The following is a 16,051-nucleotide window of genomic DNA, read 5'->3' as shown; positions in this document are numbered from 1 at the left end:
GGTTTCAATCTCCAAATGCTTTCATATGTGTTCCACGACAACATGAGATTCAGACGGATCCAGATTCAAAACGCTGGTGCACCGGGGAAGACTTGGGTTTGGTCAAAACACATACAGATTCAGATCCCAATTTAAACAGAGTCAGATTCAGACCCCGATTTAAACAAATCCAGATTCACATTCGTTCTTTTCTTCTTATCTACAGGGAAGACACAAACTTCCTTGCTTCCATTGGTTTTTTAAGGGAAATGGAAATTCTAGGTTTGTAATTTGGGGAAATTTGATGGATTGTGTGTAATTGAAGAAATGGTGTAATTTGGGGGCCACTCAATAATAATAACAACAATACCCAAACCCAGGCCCCCGGAAGAGCCATGATTCCGGCACCGATGATGGTGGTTGACAAGTTCATAACCGCACCGAACATCGAAGCACCGTTAAACTCATTGTGACCACCTGCTTTTTTCTTTGGGATTAATGGGGATTTCTGGTTGACAGTGACGGTGACACTGTCTTTCTTCTTATTGTGCTTGCGTGATGAGTGTTTGTGTTTTTTGGTGTGATGGGTGTTGGAAAAATAGGTGAAAATAACATTTTTCACAAATATAGGAAAATGACTTTTTCCTATTTTGGACTAGAAATAAATATAATAAAATGAGCGGGTTTTATATATTTATTTGTGGGTTTGTGTTCTATGTTGGAAGAGCTTCGCAACGAACTAAACCACGTCCAAAACGGAGCTAAGATGAATGATATCGATGCTCAAAGTTGGGTGTTTGAAACATTAATGCTGAAACAAAAGGGAAAGTAGCACCTTGTCCCACATCAGAGGAGAGATGAAACTTAAATGGGTATTTAAGGTGGAACTTTCCATCCTTATTGTTTCATGGAAGCACACACTAGTGTCCTCGGGAAGGGTGCGGAGCACCCTAACTCGCACTCGCACACGCGCGCGCGTGGCATGGGCGATGAGGCGCATTGATGGCGCACTTCGCACGCTCGCATCGCCGCGAGCCGCTTGAGAGCCGCATTTGTATTTTTGACCACGTGCGGGTGGTGGATCACAGAGGCTGCAAGAACCAAGTGGCGTGCGGGTTCGAAGTGCGTGACGTGGCAGTCCGCGCGCGGGTACGCATGGTGCAGGGGTCCTGTTGTGCGTGCGCGGCGCACCAGAGTGAGCCAATACGGCGTGACTGTGTGGCGTGCTCGTAGCGGCTCACAGGTGACGTAGCGCACGTGCGCATGGCAGTGAGCCAAGAGGACGCACCGTGCATGAGCGTGCGGACCTGGGCGCGCGTGCACTAGTGTGACTTGCGCGCGCGCGCAGAAGCTTCCAACATTGAATATTTATGCAGTTACAGTTCAGCTTCGAAACTGACGAATTAACGATCATTGACTGAGAATTAAATGACGTATTAAATTGCATTGAAGACGTTTAATGCAATTTAAACCTCTCCTTTAATTTTTTTGACCGTTTCGATGAAGATGTAGTATAAATACAACATCTCCACCACTGCAGAAGTACACAAGCAACACAACAGCAATTCACTTTCTCTCCACAACTTTTCTAATCTCTTTCTTGCAGTTTCAAGGTAACCTTCGGGTTATAGGCGAACTCCGGCAGTACTACTGCTCCTGCTGTTGTACCCTGGGAAACAAAACGAGTACTCTTGGGAGACTCGGAATTTGTTTTAAGGGAAGCGTGTTGAACACGTGCCTTAGTCTTCTTCTTCATCTTCATTTCTTGTATTTAGTTTTTCAGTTGTAATTGTACTGTAATTCTGCTTTCTTTATTTCTTTGTAGTGTAATCAGTAATAAAAATTTGTTTATTTTATTTAAATTACGCGAACGGTTCCTACAATGGGTTTCTGCTTGGATTGTCATGGTTTGGTACAAAATTCAAGTTCTGGGAAGATTGTGAAGTGAGTGGAATATGAAAAGATGAAGATGATGAATTATTGCAGGTAAACTGTTCGACTAAATGCGTGAGAGAATAATGGATGAATGGGTGTCATCAGCGTTCTTATCGAGTAGGGGCCAACGTGAATGGAATAAGGGCCTTCCGGAGACGTGAATGGTCAGCCAATGTTTAGTGGCTGGTGGATTGTTGGTTTTTAATGGCTAATTTGTTTATTTGTCTAAATATCTTAGTAAAATTACCAATCTACCCTCATCTGCAAGGCACATGTGATATTTAACTAAAAATTTTAACCAGGTTAGGAGTAAAGGAAGTAGAGTGTAACGAGTTTTGCAAATAAAAGAATGTGACCGTAATTATTAAAGTTAAATGGCATCCACTGCAATGGGATACAAACATAAAGGCGAAAAGTGTAATTTACCCTAATAAAAAAGATATGAAAAGTTACCACATTTGTTCATAAACCTCAAAATGTATCCAATCTTGTATCAATAACTTCATATTATGAGATAAGAGTTGAACTTCAGATTGAAAGTCAACCATAAACTTGTTAAGCTTCTTCTTGCTTATTGTTTGTGGCTTCATTTTGCTCTCCCTGTCTATAATACTCTATAATACTGCAGCATCCTCTTATTTCTGGTAAATAGACAGAATAACACTTTTGGGTCAAAATCGTGGTCAAATCCCTTAAATGTGCATGACATTGCTTATAATATCTTACTTATTAGAGTAAAAGTGGACTCTATTATAACATAAACCCATGTAGAGAAGACAACTCACATAAGACTAAAACATGTGCATGCTAGGTTTAACATGCTCGTAAGAATTCCATCAACAGTGGGATGCACGAAATCAACAATCAAATGTTCGGCATCTTCACAAAAATCGAAGTACGAAAGCACTTAAACTAAGACACAAATAACAAGTGAGAAGGGAATAATTAAAAAAACTAACTTAGGTTGTTTCTCATAATTATCGTGTCCCTTACAACAATGACGTCAAAAACTTGATGTGTGCAAATATAGTAACACATATAGAGCAGGAAATGCATAGACTAGTTTTAAAATAAATCACAAAACAAAACAAAACTACACACGTTAAGAGACAAGCATACGTATCATTATATATAGTATAAGAGTTGTAAGATACCGAGTATCAATCCATGGACACAATGAATCGTGATATTAAAACCCTCTATCAATATTCAACATTCAACTGATGAATTTGTTGTTTTTTAAAAGAAGTTATTAAAAAGAAAAAAAAAGTTGGCCTAGAAAAGTGTAAATAGACCATTTATATATACTATAAGAGTTGTAAGATACGGATTTCAATTTCTTTTTGGCCTCGAACAAGAGTTTGGACGATGAATCTGGTCGATGTCTTGGACAAAGTGGAACCATGAGGGACCGTGACGGTCTCCCACATTGTTGTGCAAGTGTTAGTTTTAATCCTAAGCATGGACAAAGTGGAATCACGAGGGGATTGGCAAAATTAGAACTTGGTTCTACATTTGTGAGAGAAGCAATCAACGTTAAAGAACGCGTTGTGTAAGATAATTACACCAGAAGAAGTGAGTGTGATATGAACCACTTGAAGAGAAGTTCGCGTGGAGCAAATATAATTATAGTTGAAGAAATCAAAATTGAAGATTCAAGTAGTGTGAAGCATGGAAGAAGATAAGAAGACTCAAACTTGGAATAACAATTAGGGGGTGAATGTTAGCCTTTAAGTGCTAACCAAGTTTGAATGAAAGTTATTGGGTAACAATTAAAGGCTAACAAAACATAATAATAATTTGTTACTAAAACTAAAAACATAAGATATATCTCCCATTTGGCAATTTGGCCTTACAAATCATCTCTATTAAATTTATTTGGATTTTATGTTGTCACTAGCTAAGGTATCATTAATCCCATTTAAGCTTTTTATTTGATTACATGTGATTTGTCCACTTCCTTTGCGTACATGTGATTGCATATATATTGACCTAGAGGGAAACGTGGTGTTCTTTTGATGAATCGACGCAATTAAATTACATCTTGATCCCCTAGACGACTTCTAGATAATACAATTTCAACACCAAACTAACAATGCATGAATTACATAATTGACCCAATAACTTTCATTCAAACTTAGTTAACAAGTAAAGGCTAACAAAAAGACATTTGTTACTAAAACTTTGAACATATTATATACATCCCCTTTGGCAATTTGGCTTCACAAATCATCTATGTTAGATTTATTTGGATTTTATATTGTTAAGGCATCATTAATCCGTAAGAAAAACTATCGAGGAATTTTCGTTCTCTCATTTTCTACATAAGCAAGCTTAAAATGTATTCTCTTTACAATACCATATATTGTTGTACAATTTATAATTTTTTTTAATCCTACAATTTTTTTTATATTCAATTCAATATTATACGAGACAAATTACATAAGGATAACAGGTAGACGGGCAACAAACTGCGCCGTCATCCCCTTCTGAATAGAAAACCATAATCTACTGAAACATCGTTTAGTTTGATTATAGTGCACACATGATATTACATAGCATATTAGGATAAACAATACAGGAAATGAAAATTTGGCATAATATTATGAGTATATAGACCGATGTTGTGTTCAATCTTTTCATGGGCAGTTCGGGTTTTGACCCGTTCCACCGTAGAAAACATGGGTACCCCAGTTATCATTGATGCCCTTCACAATATCATAGCAACTCTCTTGGGGAGTGAATGTGAGGAGATCCTGAGGAGACCTTAAAGTGTTTGAGTCATCAACTATTTCAATGTTTCTTATATAACTTGCTTTCCTATACCCTTCTTGAGGGAAATGACCACTGCCCATTTGGGTAGTTGTATGATGACCGCCTGAGCGTAGGTTAATCACCTCCCCGCCCCAGTCTACTCTTGATGAGCTCTCACTTAAGTATGAAAACAGTGAGGCCGGCCAGTATCCTATTACATTTCCATCAACTTGCATCCACCAGAGCCCTTCTTTCGATTCCTACCGAAAATGGTATAAAAACACAACTAATTAGGAATGTTTCTCTCAGTGATCTAATAGTTAACTTAAAAAAAAAATGAAAACCGACTGTAGAGATATCGTATTTCTATTATACATTTGAAAGTTAATTGGTTTTTATTTTTTATTATGTGACCCAAGCCGACTGAAATCATACTGAAAAAATAATAATTTTTAGAGATAGATAACATACCCTAAAAAATATCAATCCCATTAAGCCTCAATGGTTTGTAAAGCTTTTAATTTTGGTCTCAGGTAATTTTGTTGAATTTTGAGTCACCTGGTACAAATTCTAATGTATATACAAATTTAGAACAACTTTTTTGACAATTGAATTTATAAAAGCACCTGAGTCATCTGGTACAAATTCTATGTATATACAAACTAGTTTTTGCCCTCTCTGCGTTGCGAGGGCACTAATCCGAATATTTCTCTCTCATAAAATGTATGTTTGTGTTTCGGTTACTTGTACATACTACTCATAACACGATTTAAAAAAACAGATCGAGTCAACCAATTAAAACAAAATACTACCATACTTTTGCTAAAAAAAACTAAAACGATAGAAACACTATAATTTTAAACTGGGACAAAATTATAATTTTCAAGACAAATGAGTGAGTCAACCAATTAAAACAAATCACTACCATAGTTTTGTAAAAAAAAAACTAAAACAATTGCATAACTGTAATTTTACACTGGAGGCAAAATTGTAATATGATAGGAAAATAAACTAAAAATAATGGTAAAACTGTAAATTTGCTCTGAGGGCAAAATCATAATTTGGCAAGGAGGAAAAAGAAACAAAACCAATGGCAAAATGTAAATTTAAACGAGACAAAATCGTAATTTATCTAAACTAATGGGGAAGTGCCTAACACTATTCCCCCACATAGTGATTGTAGTATACTAGTTTTTGTCCTGCCTGCGTTACGGAGCACTAAGCCAAATATTTCTCTCTCATAACATGTACGTATGTGTTTCGGTTACTTATACATATTACTCATAACACGGTCTAAAAAAATATCATCAAGTCAACCAACTAAAACAAAACATTACCATACTTTTGCTAAAAAAAAAAAACTAAAACGATGGAAAAACTATAATTTTAAACTGTGAGCAAAATTATAATTTTTCATTACAAATGAGTGTGCATCAGGCAGTCGTCTGTCACGAATAAAAATTACACCAAGTCAACCAATTAAGAGAAAACACTACCATAGTTTTGTCAAAAATAAAAAAAAAAATTAAATGATGACATGACTATAAGTTTATATTGGGGGCAAAATCGTATTTTTACAGGAAAAAAACACAAAAAAGATGGAAAAATTGTAAATTTGAACTGAGGGCAAAATCGTAATTTAGTTAGGAGGAAAAAACAAAATTAATGAGAAAATTATAAATTTAAACAAAGCAAAATCATAATTTAATTAAACCAATGAAAAAGTGTCAAGCAGCTGTCTGATACTATTCCCCTTTGTAGTATTTATAGCATGTATAAATATAAATTTAGAACCACAGAAATTTAGAAAAACTTTTTGACAAGAGAAACAAATGTCATAAGTTCTCATTAAAAATGCCTATACAAGTGATCATTTCTAAATAGAAGAGTATTCTTATTGTTTGCAAAACAAATTCAAAAGTTATTACATCTTATTGTTTGCAAAACAAATTCAAAAGTTATTACAGAAGTTTTTTTTTTCAAAAAAGTTGTTTATTTTCTATTTGCAAAACAAATTCAAAAGTGTAAAAACTTATTATAAAAGGTTTTTTTTATTCAAAAAAGTTGTTTGTTTTCTAATTTTTATTTAAAAATATATATATTTTTTAAAAGTTCTTAGATATTGTTGATTTTGTTTCTAAAGATAGTTTCTCAAATAGTATTTTGATTATGTTTTTTATTGAACGTCTTTACAAATTAATATTAACGTTTTTTTTATAAAAGTAATAAAAAAAAGTTTTAATCTTTCTTTTTGAAAAAAATCTATATTATATCTTTTACTCGTCTAGTTTGTATTTTAAATGTCTTACTTTTGTTATTTTTAATACTTTAAAGTGTGTTTTAAATGAAGAGTAAAATGCCAAATTTGTCCCTGAGTTTAAGTTACTTTTGCCACTTCATTCCAAAAATAAAACCCTTTGTATATGGGTCCCGGAGGTTTCATTTTTGTTGTTATTTTCATTTAGTTGTCAAACTGGGTTAGAATTTTCTGTTAACATCTTTTTTTGTCGTTTTCCTTATTTAATTAAAATACATTATGACATAAAATGACGATTATACCCTTCATTATAATGAGGAGAACGACAAAAAGAGGATAAGTTAACAGAAAATTCTAATCCATTTTGTCAATTTGATGAAAATGACAACAAAAATTAAACCTCAAAGACCCAAATACAAATTTCTTTTTTTGACTAAGGTGGCAAAAGTGCCATAAACTCAGACCATTTTAGCATTTTACTCTTTTATTTGTTAAAAAAGTAAAAGGTTTTTCTTTTAAAATAGCGTTGACAGCCCTAACCCTAACATAGATTAATTAAGTAAACCATCCATGTAAGTGAATAAATAGATACTAAAATAATGTTATCGAACTATAAATTAAAATATATGTAAGTTCAAATTTAATTAGTGTGAGAAGTATGTTATAAATTATTTAAAACCCATTTAAGACTTCTGATTGATTGGGACACTTTTCTAAAGCAGAAAAACTGGTTAGACTTGATTCACAAATATTGTTTTATAAGAATAATTGTTACTAGTAATTTGTATCTACATTCAATAAAAAATATAATCAAAATTGCTATTTGAGAAATTGTCTTTAGAAACAATATCTGAAAACTTTTTAAAAATAACTACTATTATTCTCACAGATTTCCCACGAAAACGGACTGTTGGAATTCTACCCATGGGTAATCCTCTTATGACGCATTTCCTATTGATTTTCCTACTCCTTTCCCACACAAATGTTTAGTTGAAATTCTTCTACTTATTTCTCACGTAATTAATTTTTAAACTTTCCAACGCATTTCTCACAAAATTAATTTTCTTAATTTTCCAATGCATTTCTCACGGAATATTTATTTTTTAAAATTTTGTGTTTAAATCAAATATATTTATATTTATTATATTTTATTTTTCTTACACAATTTCTACGAATGTTTTTTTTCTTTCTACACAATTTCAACGGAATGTATTCGTTTTCACTACACAGTTCCTACGAAAATATTTTTTCCTACACAATTCCAACTGAATGTATTCATTTTTCCTACCCATTTCTTACAAAATTAGTTTTTTCCCTACACAATTCCAACGGAATGTATTCATTTTTCCTATAATTTTTTTTCTTCCTACAGAATTCTAACGGAAAGTATTCGTTTTCCTACACAATTTACACGGAAGTTGTTTTTTTCCTATACAATTTTAACGAAATGTATTCTTTTTTTCTTACGCTTTCACAAGAAAGTATTCTTTTTGTTACAAAACAAATTCAAAAGTGTAAAAAAAATATTAAAGACGTTTTTTTTCATAAATTTTGTTTGTTTTTAATTTTTATTGTTCAATAAAAATTAAAAACAAACAAAATTTGTGAAAAAAAATGTCTGTAATAATTTTTTACACTTTTGAATTTGTTTTGTAATAAAAAGAATACTTTTTTTTAAATGATGACTTGTATAGGGGGTAAATATGATAAGATTTAATATGATTTTATAGAAAGTGGTTATGAAAAGTAACAAGAGAAGTCTTAGTTAGGAAATCAGAGAAATACCTTCCAGATAAGTATGGTCATTTCATATTGAGAACCATCAACTTGTGAAGTAGGAGATAGGCTGCCCCCAATTGCAATCTCAGTGTTGGTTTGGATGAAACCGGGGCAGTCAAGATTGTAGCACCCATATTGTTTATATCCATCACTCTGCCCAAAATATGTATGAGAAAATTATAAAACTGTATATATAATACTTTAATAAGATATAAATTTAAGCTCGTAACTTAGACAAGTATCATGTACAAATTTACATAAACTTACAGTCCAGAAGATGAATAACCTGGTGGTAGCGTCCTTATATATCCCTTGATAGACCTGTTTCAAACAGGTTGCAATAACTTTTAAGTTCAAGTATTTAGTTCTTTTAATCATTTAACTTTTTTTACTTTGTTATGCAGGGCGGGCCTGGAGAATTCGTGTACCCTGTTTGAGCTCGAAAAAACGTGTCCTTAGACTTTAATGAAATTGGGTATTGCGAGGTCTAATCCTAATGAGAATGATGTAGTGTATTGTGAGTGGTATATACCCGCTACCCCTCAACTTTTATAGTACAATGCATAAAAAAATTTCACATTTTTTGTATTACGCTAACCCTGAAATTATTTTATGTTACTCATCAAATTATTATCTCAAAGTTTTATTAAAAGTCCACTACTTAATTTATAAGTTAATAGCCTAATTAAAATGATAGATCAAAGCCCAAATACTAGTTAGAATTTGATTTTGAAGGGGAAAAAGAACTGAACCTGAACACAGCAACCACAGCAGAGCTCAAGCGCGACTTGGTTCTAGCTTTGTTTTCAAAGCTCGAGTTCGGTTCGTGCTTAGCTCATTTATCATACATTAATTAATATATTAAATAAAAATAATATAAATAATAGTCTCGTTTAGGCTCGTGAACTTGATAAGTGAAGCTCGGGCTCGTTTACTAAACAAGCTTATTTTTATATTGGCTCGTAAACAAGTTCAAATAAGCTCGGTTCGGCAAGTTAATTACTAGACAACTTTAAATAAAGGATAAATGTTACACTAGGGCTCGACAAACCTACGAGCTTTACATGTCAGGCTCGAGCTCGATAAATAAACGGACTTTATTTTAGGCTCAAGCTTGATAAGGCTTGGCTCATCTTGTGCTTTTTCTCGAGCCGAAAGAGAAACTTTTCATAAAGTAAAAGAAGTGGATGTAATGGCTCAATTTTTAAGTTTTCAAAAATCGAAGAGGAGAAATCTATTAGGTATTATTTATTATCGTGTTTTTTTCGTTATTGAAGTATGATAAAAAAAATTGAACGTTACCCCTGAAATTTTGGTATAAATCTGCCACTGGACTTACGTGTTTATGATACTAGAATTTAAAGAAGAGGAAACTTACCTGCCAACCAGCTTCAATGGTATTCACATCTGAATCAGGACCTGCTGTTACCCATAGTTGAGTCAAACTAAATTCATCATTTTCTTGAACCTTTGGGTTCCAAAGATTAAATGTTGCTTTTGTTCCAAAAAAGTTCCCTTGAGTCCTTACAATTGCATACTAACAAAATCTCAAATTCAAGATCAGGTAAATTATGAAAACAAGATGTAGAGTATGCATGGCCGGGGCTATATATAGAGGCTTACCTCATGGTTTTCGTTCACGCTGGTGAATTCAGGATCAATGGAATAAGCAAAAGGAAGACTTTTCTTCTTCTTCTTCACATACTTTGATACATCCTCTTCATTTGTTCTTAAAATGGGGATTGTCCCTTTTGGGCATTTTCCATTTGAATGCCATAACTGAGTAATTGCTTTCCCTTTGGTTGATGTTATGTTGTCATCCTTTATCCAGTTTGGATGATAACTTGGCCTCATCTATATATAAATATAATCACATAGTATTAATCTTTGAATAAATCTAAACACATGCGGAGAAAAGACGCAAACCTTAATGGTATGGTTTTTAAGAAGTGGGTGATCAAAAGCTGGTTGATGAGAGATATGAACGCAGTCTATTATATCACCATCGGGACTCTGATATAAAAGCTAATGACATTAGGGAACATTTGACAAGAAGATTAATGGTGAAACTAAGAAAGGAGAGAAGGATAATAGACCTTGATAGATTTAACTACATGTTTATTTTTAGGAAACCTACTTCTGCCAGCATAACACCACCAATTTGGCGCCATAAACAAATACAACACCACCATGAAAGGCAGAAGCAGCTTTACCTCCATCATCTTCTCAAGAACACTTGCTAAATTGTCCTGCAAAAATATCACTCTCAATTGCATGCAACACTCGTAAATGAGAAAGGAAGATACATACATACATACCAGGTAAGTTTGCTAGCTAGGGTGGGTTTTCCCATGCAAACTATATATAGGGTTTTAACCTGCCCTAAGGCCACACGGGGTGGTTCACTAGTGATGGGTTCTAGTGATGGGAGCACCCAATCAAATCATGCCATGTCAGCACCCAATATTCTAGTGATAGTGATAGAAATGTAGTGGGGGTGGTATCACTAGTGATGGGGATTCCAATGTACAAGTATTAATGCACAATGTACAAGTCATACCCTATCAAAACTCAAAGTTCAACGCGTGACCACCATAACTCGTTATACTTCCACGAGTGATAGAAAGCACCGGCGGCGGTGTTCCGTGGCCATTCAACGCGTGATGAAGGCCCATCACGTTACCGCCCCGAGTCCTCTAAAACTGAAACTTTTTAGATTGTGATACAAGATTTGTTTTGGGGTGTAAAACGAATTCGAATTCGAGCTCGGCTCATTTATCATTTATTAATTTTATTTTTTTTTATTTTTTGCAGTTATTTTTTATAATATTAGATATAATTTCATAGAAAACATAATATATATTATTTAATTTTTTATCAACTCGATCTATTTATAAGTAGTTTAATTATGTGAATCTAAATTAAAGATATTCATGTCATTTCCGCGTTTATCAAAATTGATGTATTTGGCATATATATACTAGTTTCGAAAGATTTCATTTTTCTACAAAAACTAGTTTTAGTCAAACTTTTGAAGACTTCATTTTGATACGAAAACTTCAAGTCAACTCGGGCTTTCTATTTTCTATCCGCTAAAACTTTCATAAATATAGGTTGTGGGGTAGCGTCCCATGCCACCTAGGCATGATGGCGACCTCTACACCGCCCCGGTTCTGCCGTCAAGATGCGCTAAAGCCCTCTTCGCCGGTTGCTTGGCGAGCGCCAAAGGTTGAATGTGGGGTGATTTTGAGGATTTAGACCGTTACGAACGGTAATAATTGAAAAAAAACATTTCTTTAATATATAAACACAAATCATTTAACCCAATCATAACTCACAAAACATTCTAAACCCTCAAACACTCTCAATTCTCTTTATTATTTTTTTAAAAATGTATTCCGACTCGTCATCCGACCCCTCTCATGAAAACGCGAGAGTGCTCAACGACTAGATTATCCAAGCCACTAAGGAGGCGGTTCAACTTTTAAGAGATGAAGCGGAATCGTCTGGGCCACGTACAAAACAAGGACCCCTTAAACGAGATCGGTTGGGTGCTCATCAACGTTTGGTAGATGATTATACTGCTCAAAACCCTTTGAATGATGACACACACTTCCAACTTCGTTTCACATGAGTCGCCAACTTTTTTTTTTGAGAATTTCGGGTGGTTTAGAACGTGCGTATACATTTTTAAACAAAGAGAAGATGCGAGACGTAAAGTTGGATTCTCTCCTTTGCATAAATGTACAACCGCGGTTCATCAACTGGCGTAAGACATGTCAACGAATGCATGAGACGAGTATTTACGAATGTCGGAAAGAGTATGCCGAGATAGTCTTGAAAATTTCTGTGAAGGTATTATTATTATTAACATTAACTTTGTTGTAATTTATTTTATAATACTTGTATATTATTAGGTGTTATCAACCTCTATGGAAGATGATATTTGAGGAATCCAACAGCTTCCAACATCCCAAGTCAGAAAGAGTATGCCGAGATAGCCTTAAAAATTTATGTCAAGGTATTATCTTGTCGATGGTATTTATCCGGAGTGGGTTGCGTTGGTGAAACTCTTCGTGTCTGGATGACGTCAAACAGTTGTATCACAAGAAGAAACACAAGTCGGCAAGAAAATATGTCGAAAACAGGCGTTTGGAGTATTAAAGAAACGATGGACTATCATTGCCCAACCCTCGTATATTCATGAAAGGCAAAAAATGAGAAACGTGAAGTATACGTGTATTATTTTGCATAACAGATCTTGGAGGACAAGGGCAGAGCCTTATGTGCTGACTTCGACGACACCTATCAATCGACGTATCAGCTACTAAACTATGCCCAAAATGAAGCTATCCGAATGAAGATACGTCACAGGGAAATACACTTAAATTTTCGAGCGGATTTTATTGAAAATCTATGGAGTAACCATGCTGGCGACGATGAAGACGAAGACAAGTAGAAATAATTTTTTTATTGCTTAATTGTAGTGTGCCGTTTTTGAATTTTAATATTTACATGTTTAGTTCATTTGTTGTCTAATTTTAATAAAATTCTAAATTAAAAAAAAATAATAATAATTGAGTAATGATGTCTGGGGTATAAAGCCCCTAGAAGCTTTATTCTACACAATATACACAATATAGCCTAATGGCAAAACCTCAAACTTCACAACTTATTACCTTGAAAATTTTCTTCAACTTGTGCTGCAAAGTTAATAGTATCCTACATATACACAATGCTGTAATTGTCATTTTCTTCTAGGGTGATGTTTCCAGATTTGTCTTTTTCTTAAACTATAAATTATGAAAAGTCGAGACGTGTTACATTAGCTAACTGGGCGAATTGGGTACCACATGAAAGGGGTTAGGGACGAACACGGAGAACAAGGAATCAATAATCAAAGTCTTGAATGTCTTAATCTTTATTGAAATAGAAATAGTGAAAGTGATGGAATTTATATTGTTTGGCATATAGAAAATTGGACCAGTCGATAGAGTTTGTGGATGTGAAAAATAATCCTCAAGATGAATAAATCAAAGTCTTTTTGAATGTGTTTGACTGACTGGTAACTTAACTTTTGAATGGTTATATTTCCAAACTTTTGTGATGTAACAACTTGAAAAATGGCTTTTACCGGTGAATAACCCGAGTTTGTTTTTTTCACTATGCTATCTGATGAATAAGCGTGCATGCTCACACCCATGCCATATCGGGATCGGGGGGGGGGGACTTTTCGCTCAATAGTGTTTGTTATATATGTAGTTTTTGTATAAATTTTTTTGGGTATATACGTTTTCGACCCCCGTCTTCATTGTCAAGCTTCGCCACTGCCATATCCTGTTCTTCGGCCGCATGGTCATGCATAGTGTAGTGACCTCCCCCCATACTACAAATGTTTGTTGCATAATTCATGCTACATACATTTAACTTTTAACATCTTTGTGTTTATATTTAGCCATTGAATAATAATAAGTGGACTTTCTTTGCCGTGGTTTCCTTTTATTTAAACCAAATGGAGTTTTAGGCATACGTGGGAATCGACCACACACTTTAGATGAAACCTTTCTCAGGGAAGTTCTAGTTTTTCAATGTTATCAAAAAGTTTATGCATGTTTGACTCTCAAAAGTAGGATCAAGGTTTGAATGGAAAAGGGTATACCCATTTAGGTCATGGTCGTCGATACCCATTAAATCAAGGGCAAAGTTGTCAGGCAAAGTAATGGACTCGTACTTTGCTTGATTTGCGTCTTCGGGTAGATTAATATCAGCATTTGCATAAGCCTTGCTTATTTCTATACGTAAAGAATTACAGTCGTGCTGGAGATACTCGACTTTCTTTGAGTAAATTCTAACAACGCCAAATAGAAGATGCCCGGACATTCTTAAGGCAATCGGGACTTCCGGGTTCATTATTTTCTCTACAGAAGTTCAATCCATGCATCAGTCAGTATATCATTAAGAAAAATCTTGAAAACAAAATCAACCAACTTGATCAACCAATAAAGTTAATAAAACAAATACACATCTTTATTAAAACTAATACGGTCCGATACCAAATATTCAACTTTCTTTAGAATATTCAGCCCGAAACCAAACATTATTGTTGACTCCAAACTGATTCAGGTTATTTAATTCAGCATATATAAGATGAGAAGAAAAGTGTTTGGGAATTTATAGCTTTAGAGCCTAACTAAAAGTGTCTAGGCCAATCAACAATCATAGGTTTATCTAAAAAAAAAAAAAAAAAACTGATCAGATACAAAAACAATATAAACTGATCTTTACCCCTTCAATGTCCTTCCTTGTGACAAAAAGAATGATCTTTAAAACACCAATCAATCATCCACAATGCGAAAACATGTACTTGCAACAAAAAAAACTGCAACTTTCAACATCAAGATTGTAAACCATTCACCATTGTGATCATGCTACAACCAATCAACAATCTTAAATATATTTTAACCAAACAGTAAATCAAAGATTCAGCATCAACAAGCAGTAACAAAAAAACCATACTTTCAAGATTAACCCAGATGAAAACAAACAAAAAGAAACCAAGAAACACACAATCAATGACCCATAAAGAAACCCAAATCGAAATTACTCATCTTTATCCCTTCAATGCCCCCACTGTGACAAAAAGAATGATCTTTAACACAACAATCAATCATACAAGTGAACAAACTTTAAAATTGGCAACAACAAATACATAAATCTTGCAACTTTCATTATCAAAACTTTTAACCATTGTAAACCAAAGGTTCAAGATCAAAGAACTGACCAACAGTTGAGGGGATGTTGACACTAATATAGTTGGGTTTCTTGAGCCTGTTTTGAAGATGTGCTGCACACCACACAGTGCCCAATGGACCCTTTCTAGCAAGCAGATTGTGAGAGTAGAACATCTTCAAGATTGGATTTTTTGTTGAATGACACAAATGGGTTTTGTGAGAATTGGGGGTGGGAGTGAGTGAATTAAGGTTGAAAATTGGGGGAAATTACGGGGAGGGTGAAGAAAATGGCGCCATTTTAGGGAAGAATGTAATCCATGATTTTGTTTTTTTTTTTTTTTTTTTCAAAAACACGATATGGGTCATGAACTCGTGTGGGCTGGACCGAAATTATAGGGGATTTTAATGTGTGTCGAAAAACGATTAATTTTTTTGCTAATCTATAAATAACTAATCATATAAAACGTTTTAAACTATACCATATTTATACACTTACAAGACACAATAACGAAAAACAAATTTATTATTATTATTATTATTATTATTATTATTATTATTATTATTATTATTATTATTTAACGGCTATCAAATTGATTATTTCTAGCTCCCCAAGGCG

At 34.0% G+C, this 16,051-nt stretch overlaps 2 protein-coding genes across 3 annotated transcripts; both read right to left on the bottom strand.

The window, feature by feature from the left end:
- Positions 1-4,502: 4,502 nt before the first annotated feature.
- Positions 4,503-11,253, bottom strand: LOC110874624. 2 transcript variants are annotated; one of them, XM_022123163.2, is made up of 8 exons: positions 11,023-11,253; positions 10,801-10,953; positions 10,631-10,717; positions 10,328-10,558; positions 10,083-10,241; positions 8,972-9,025; positions 8,711-8,857; positions 4,503-4,928 (listed from the first exon to the last, which is right to left on the bottom strand). In XM_022123163.2, the coding sequence occupies exons 2-8, from the start codon at positions 10,924-10,926 to the stop codon at positions 4,554-4,556; spliced, it is 1,179 nt and encodes a 392-aa protein (XP_021978855.1). In that variant the 5' UTR covers positions 10,927-10,953; positions 11,023-11,253; the 3' UTR covers positions 4,503-4,553. The 2 variants fall into 2 exon arrangements, with proteins under 2 accessions (XP_021978855.1, XP_035845940.1); XM_035990047.1 differs by having other exon boundaries at positions 11,015-11,035.
- A 3,028-nt stretch (positions 11,254-14,281) lies between these two features.
- Positions 14,282-15,808, bottom strand: LOC118491143 (sister chromatid cohesion 1 protein 3-like). The gene is made up of 2 exons (XM_035988626.1): positions 15,486-15,808; positions 14,282-14,622 (listed from the first exon to the last, which is right to left on the bottom strand). Exons 1-2 carry the CDS (start codon positions 15,607-15,609, stop codon positions 14,282-14,284), a joined length of 465 nt encoding a protein of 154 aa, XP_035844519.1. The 5' UTR covers positions 15,610-15,808.
- Positions 15,809-16,051: the final 243 nt, after the last annotated feature.

The sequence above is a fragment of the Helianthus annuus genome, chromosome 1, assembly GCF_002127325.2.
Source record: "Helianthus annuus cultivar XRQ/B chromosome 1, HanXRQr2.0-SUNRISE, whole genome shotgun sequence".
NCBI lineage: Eukaryota > Viridiplantae > Streptophyta > Magnoliopsida > Asterales > Asteraceae > Helianthus > Helianthus annuus.
Note: the sequence above shows the minus strand (reverse complement) of the source record. Positions and strands in the feature narration are given on the sequence as shown.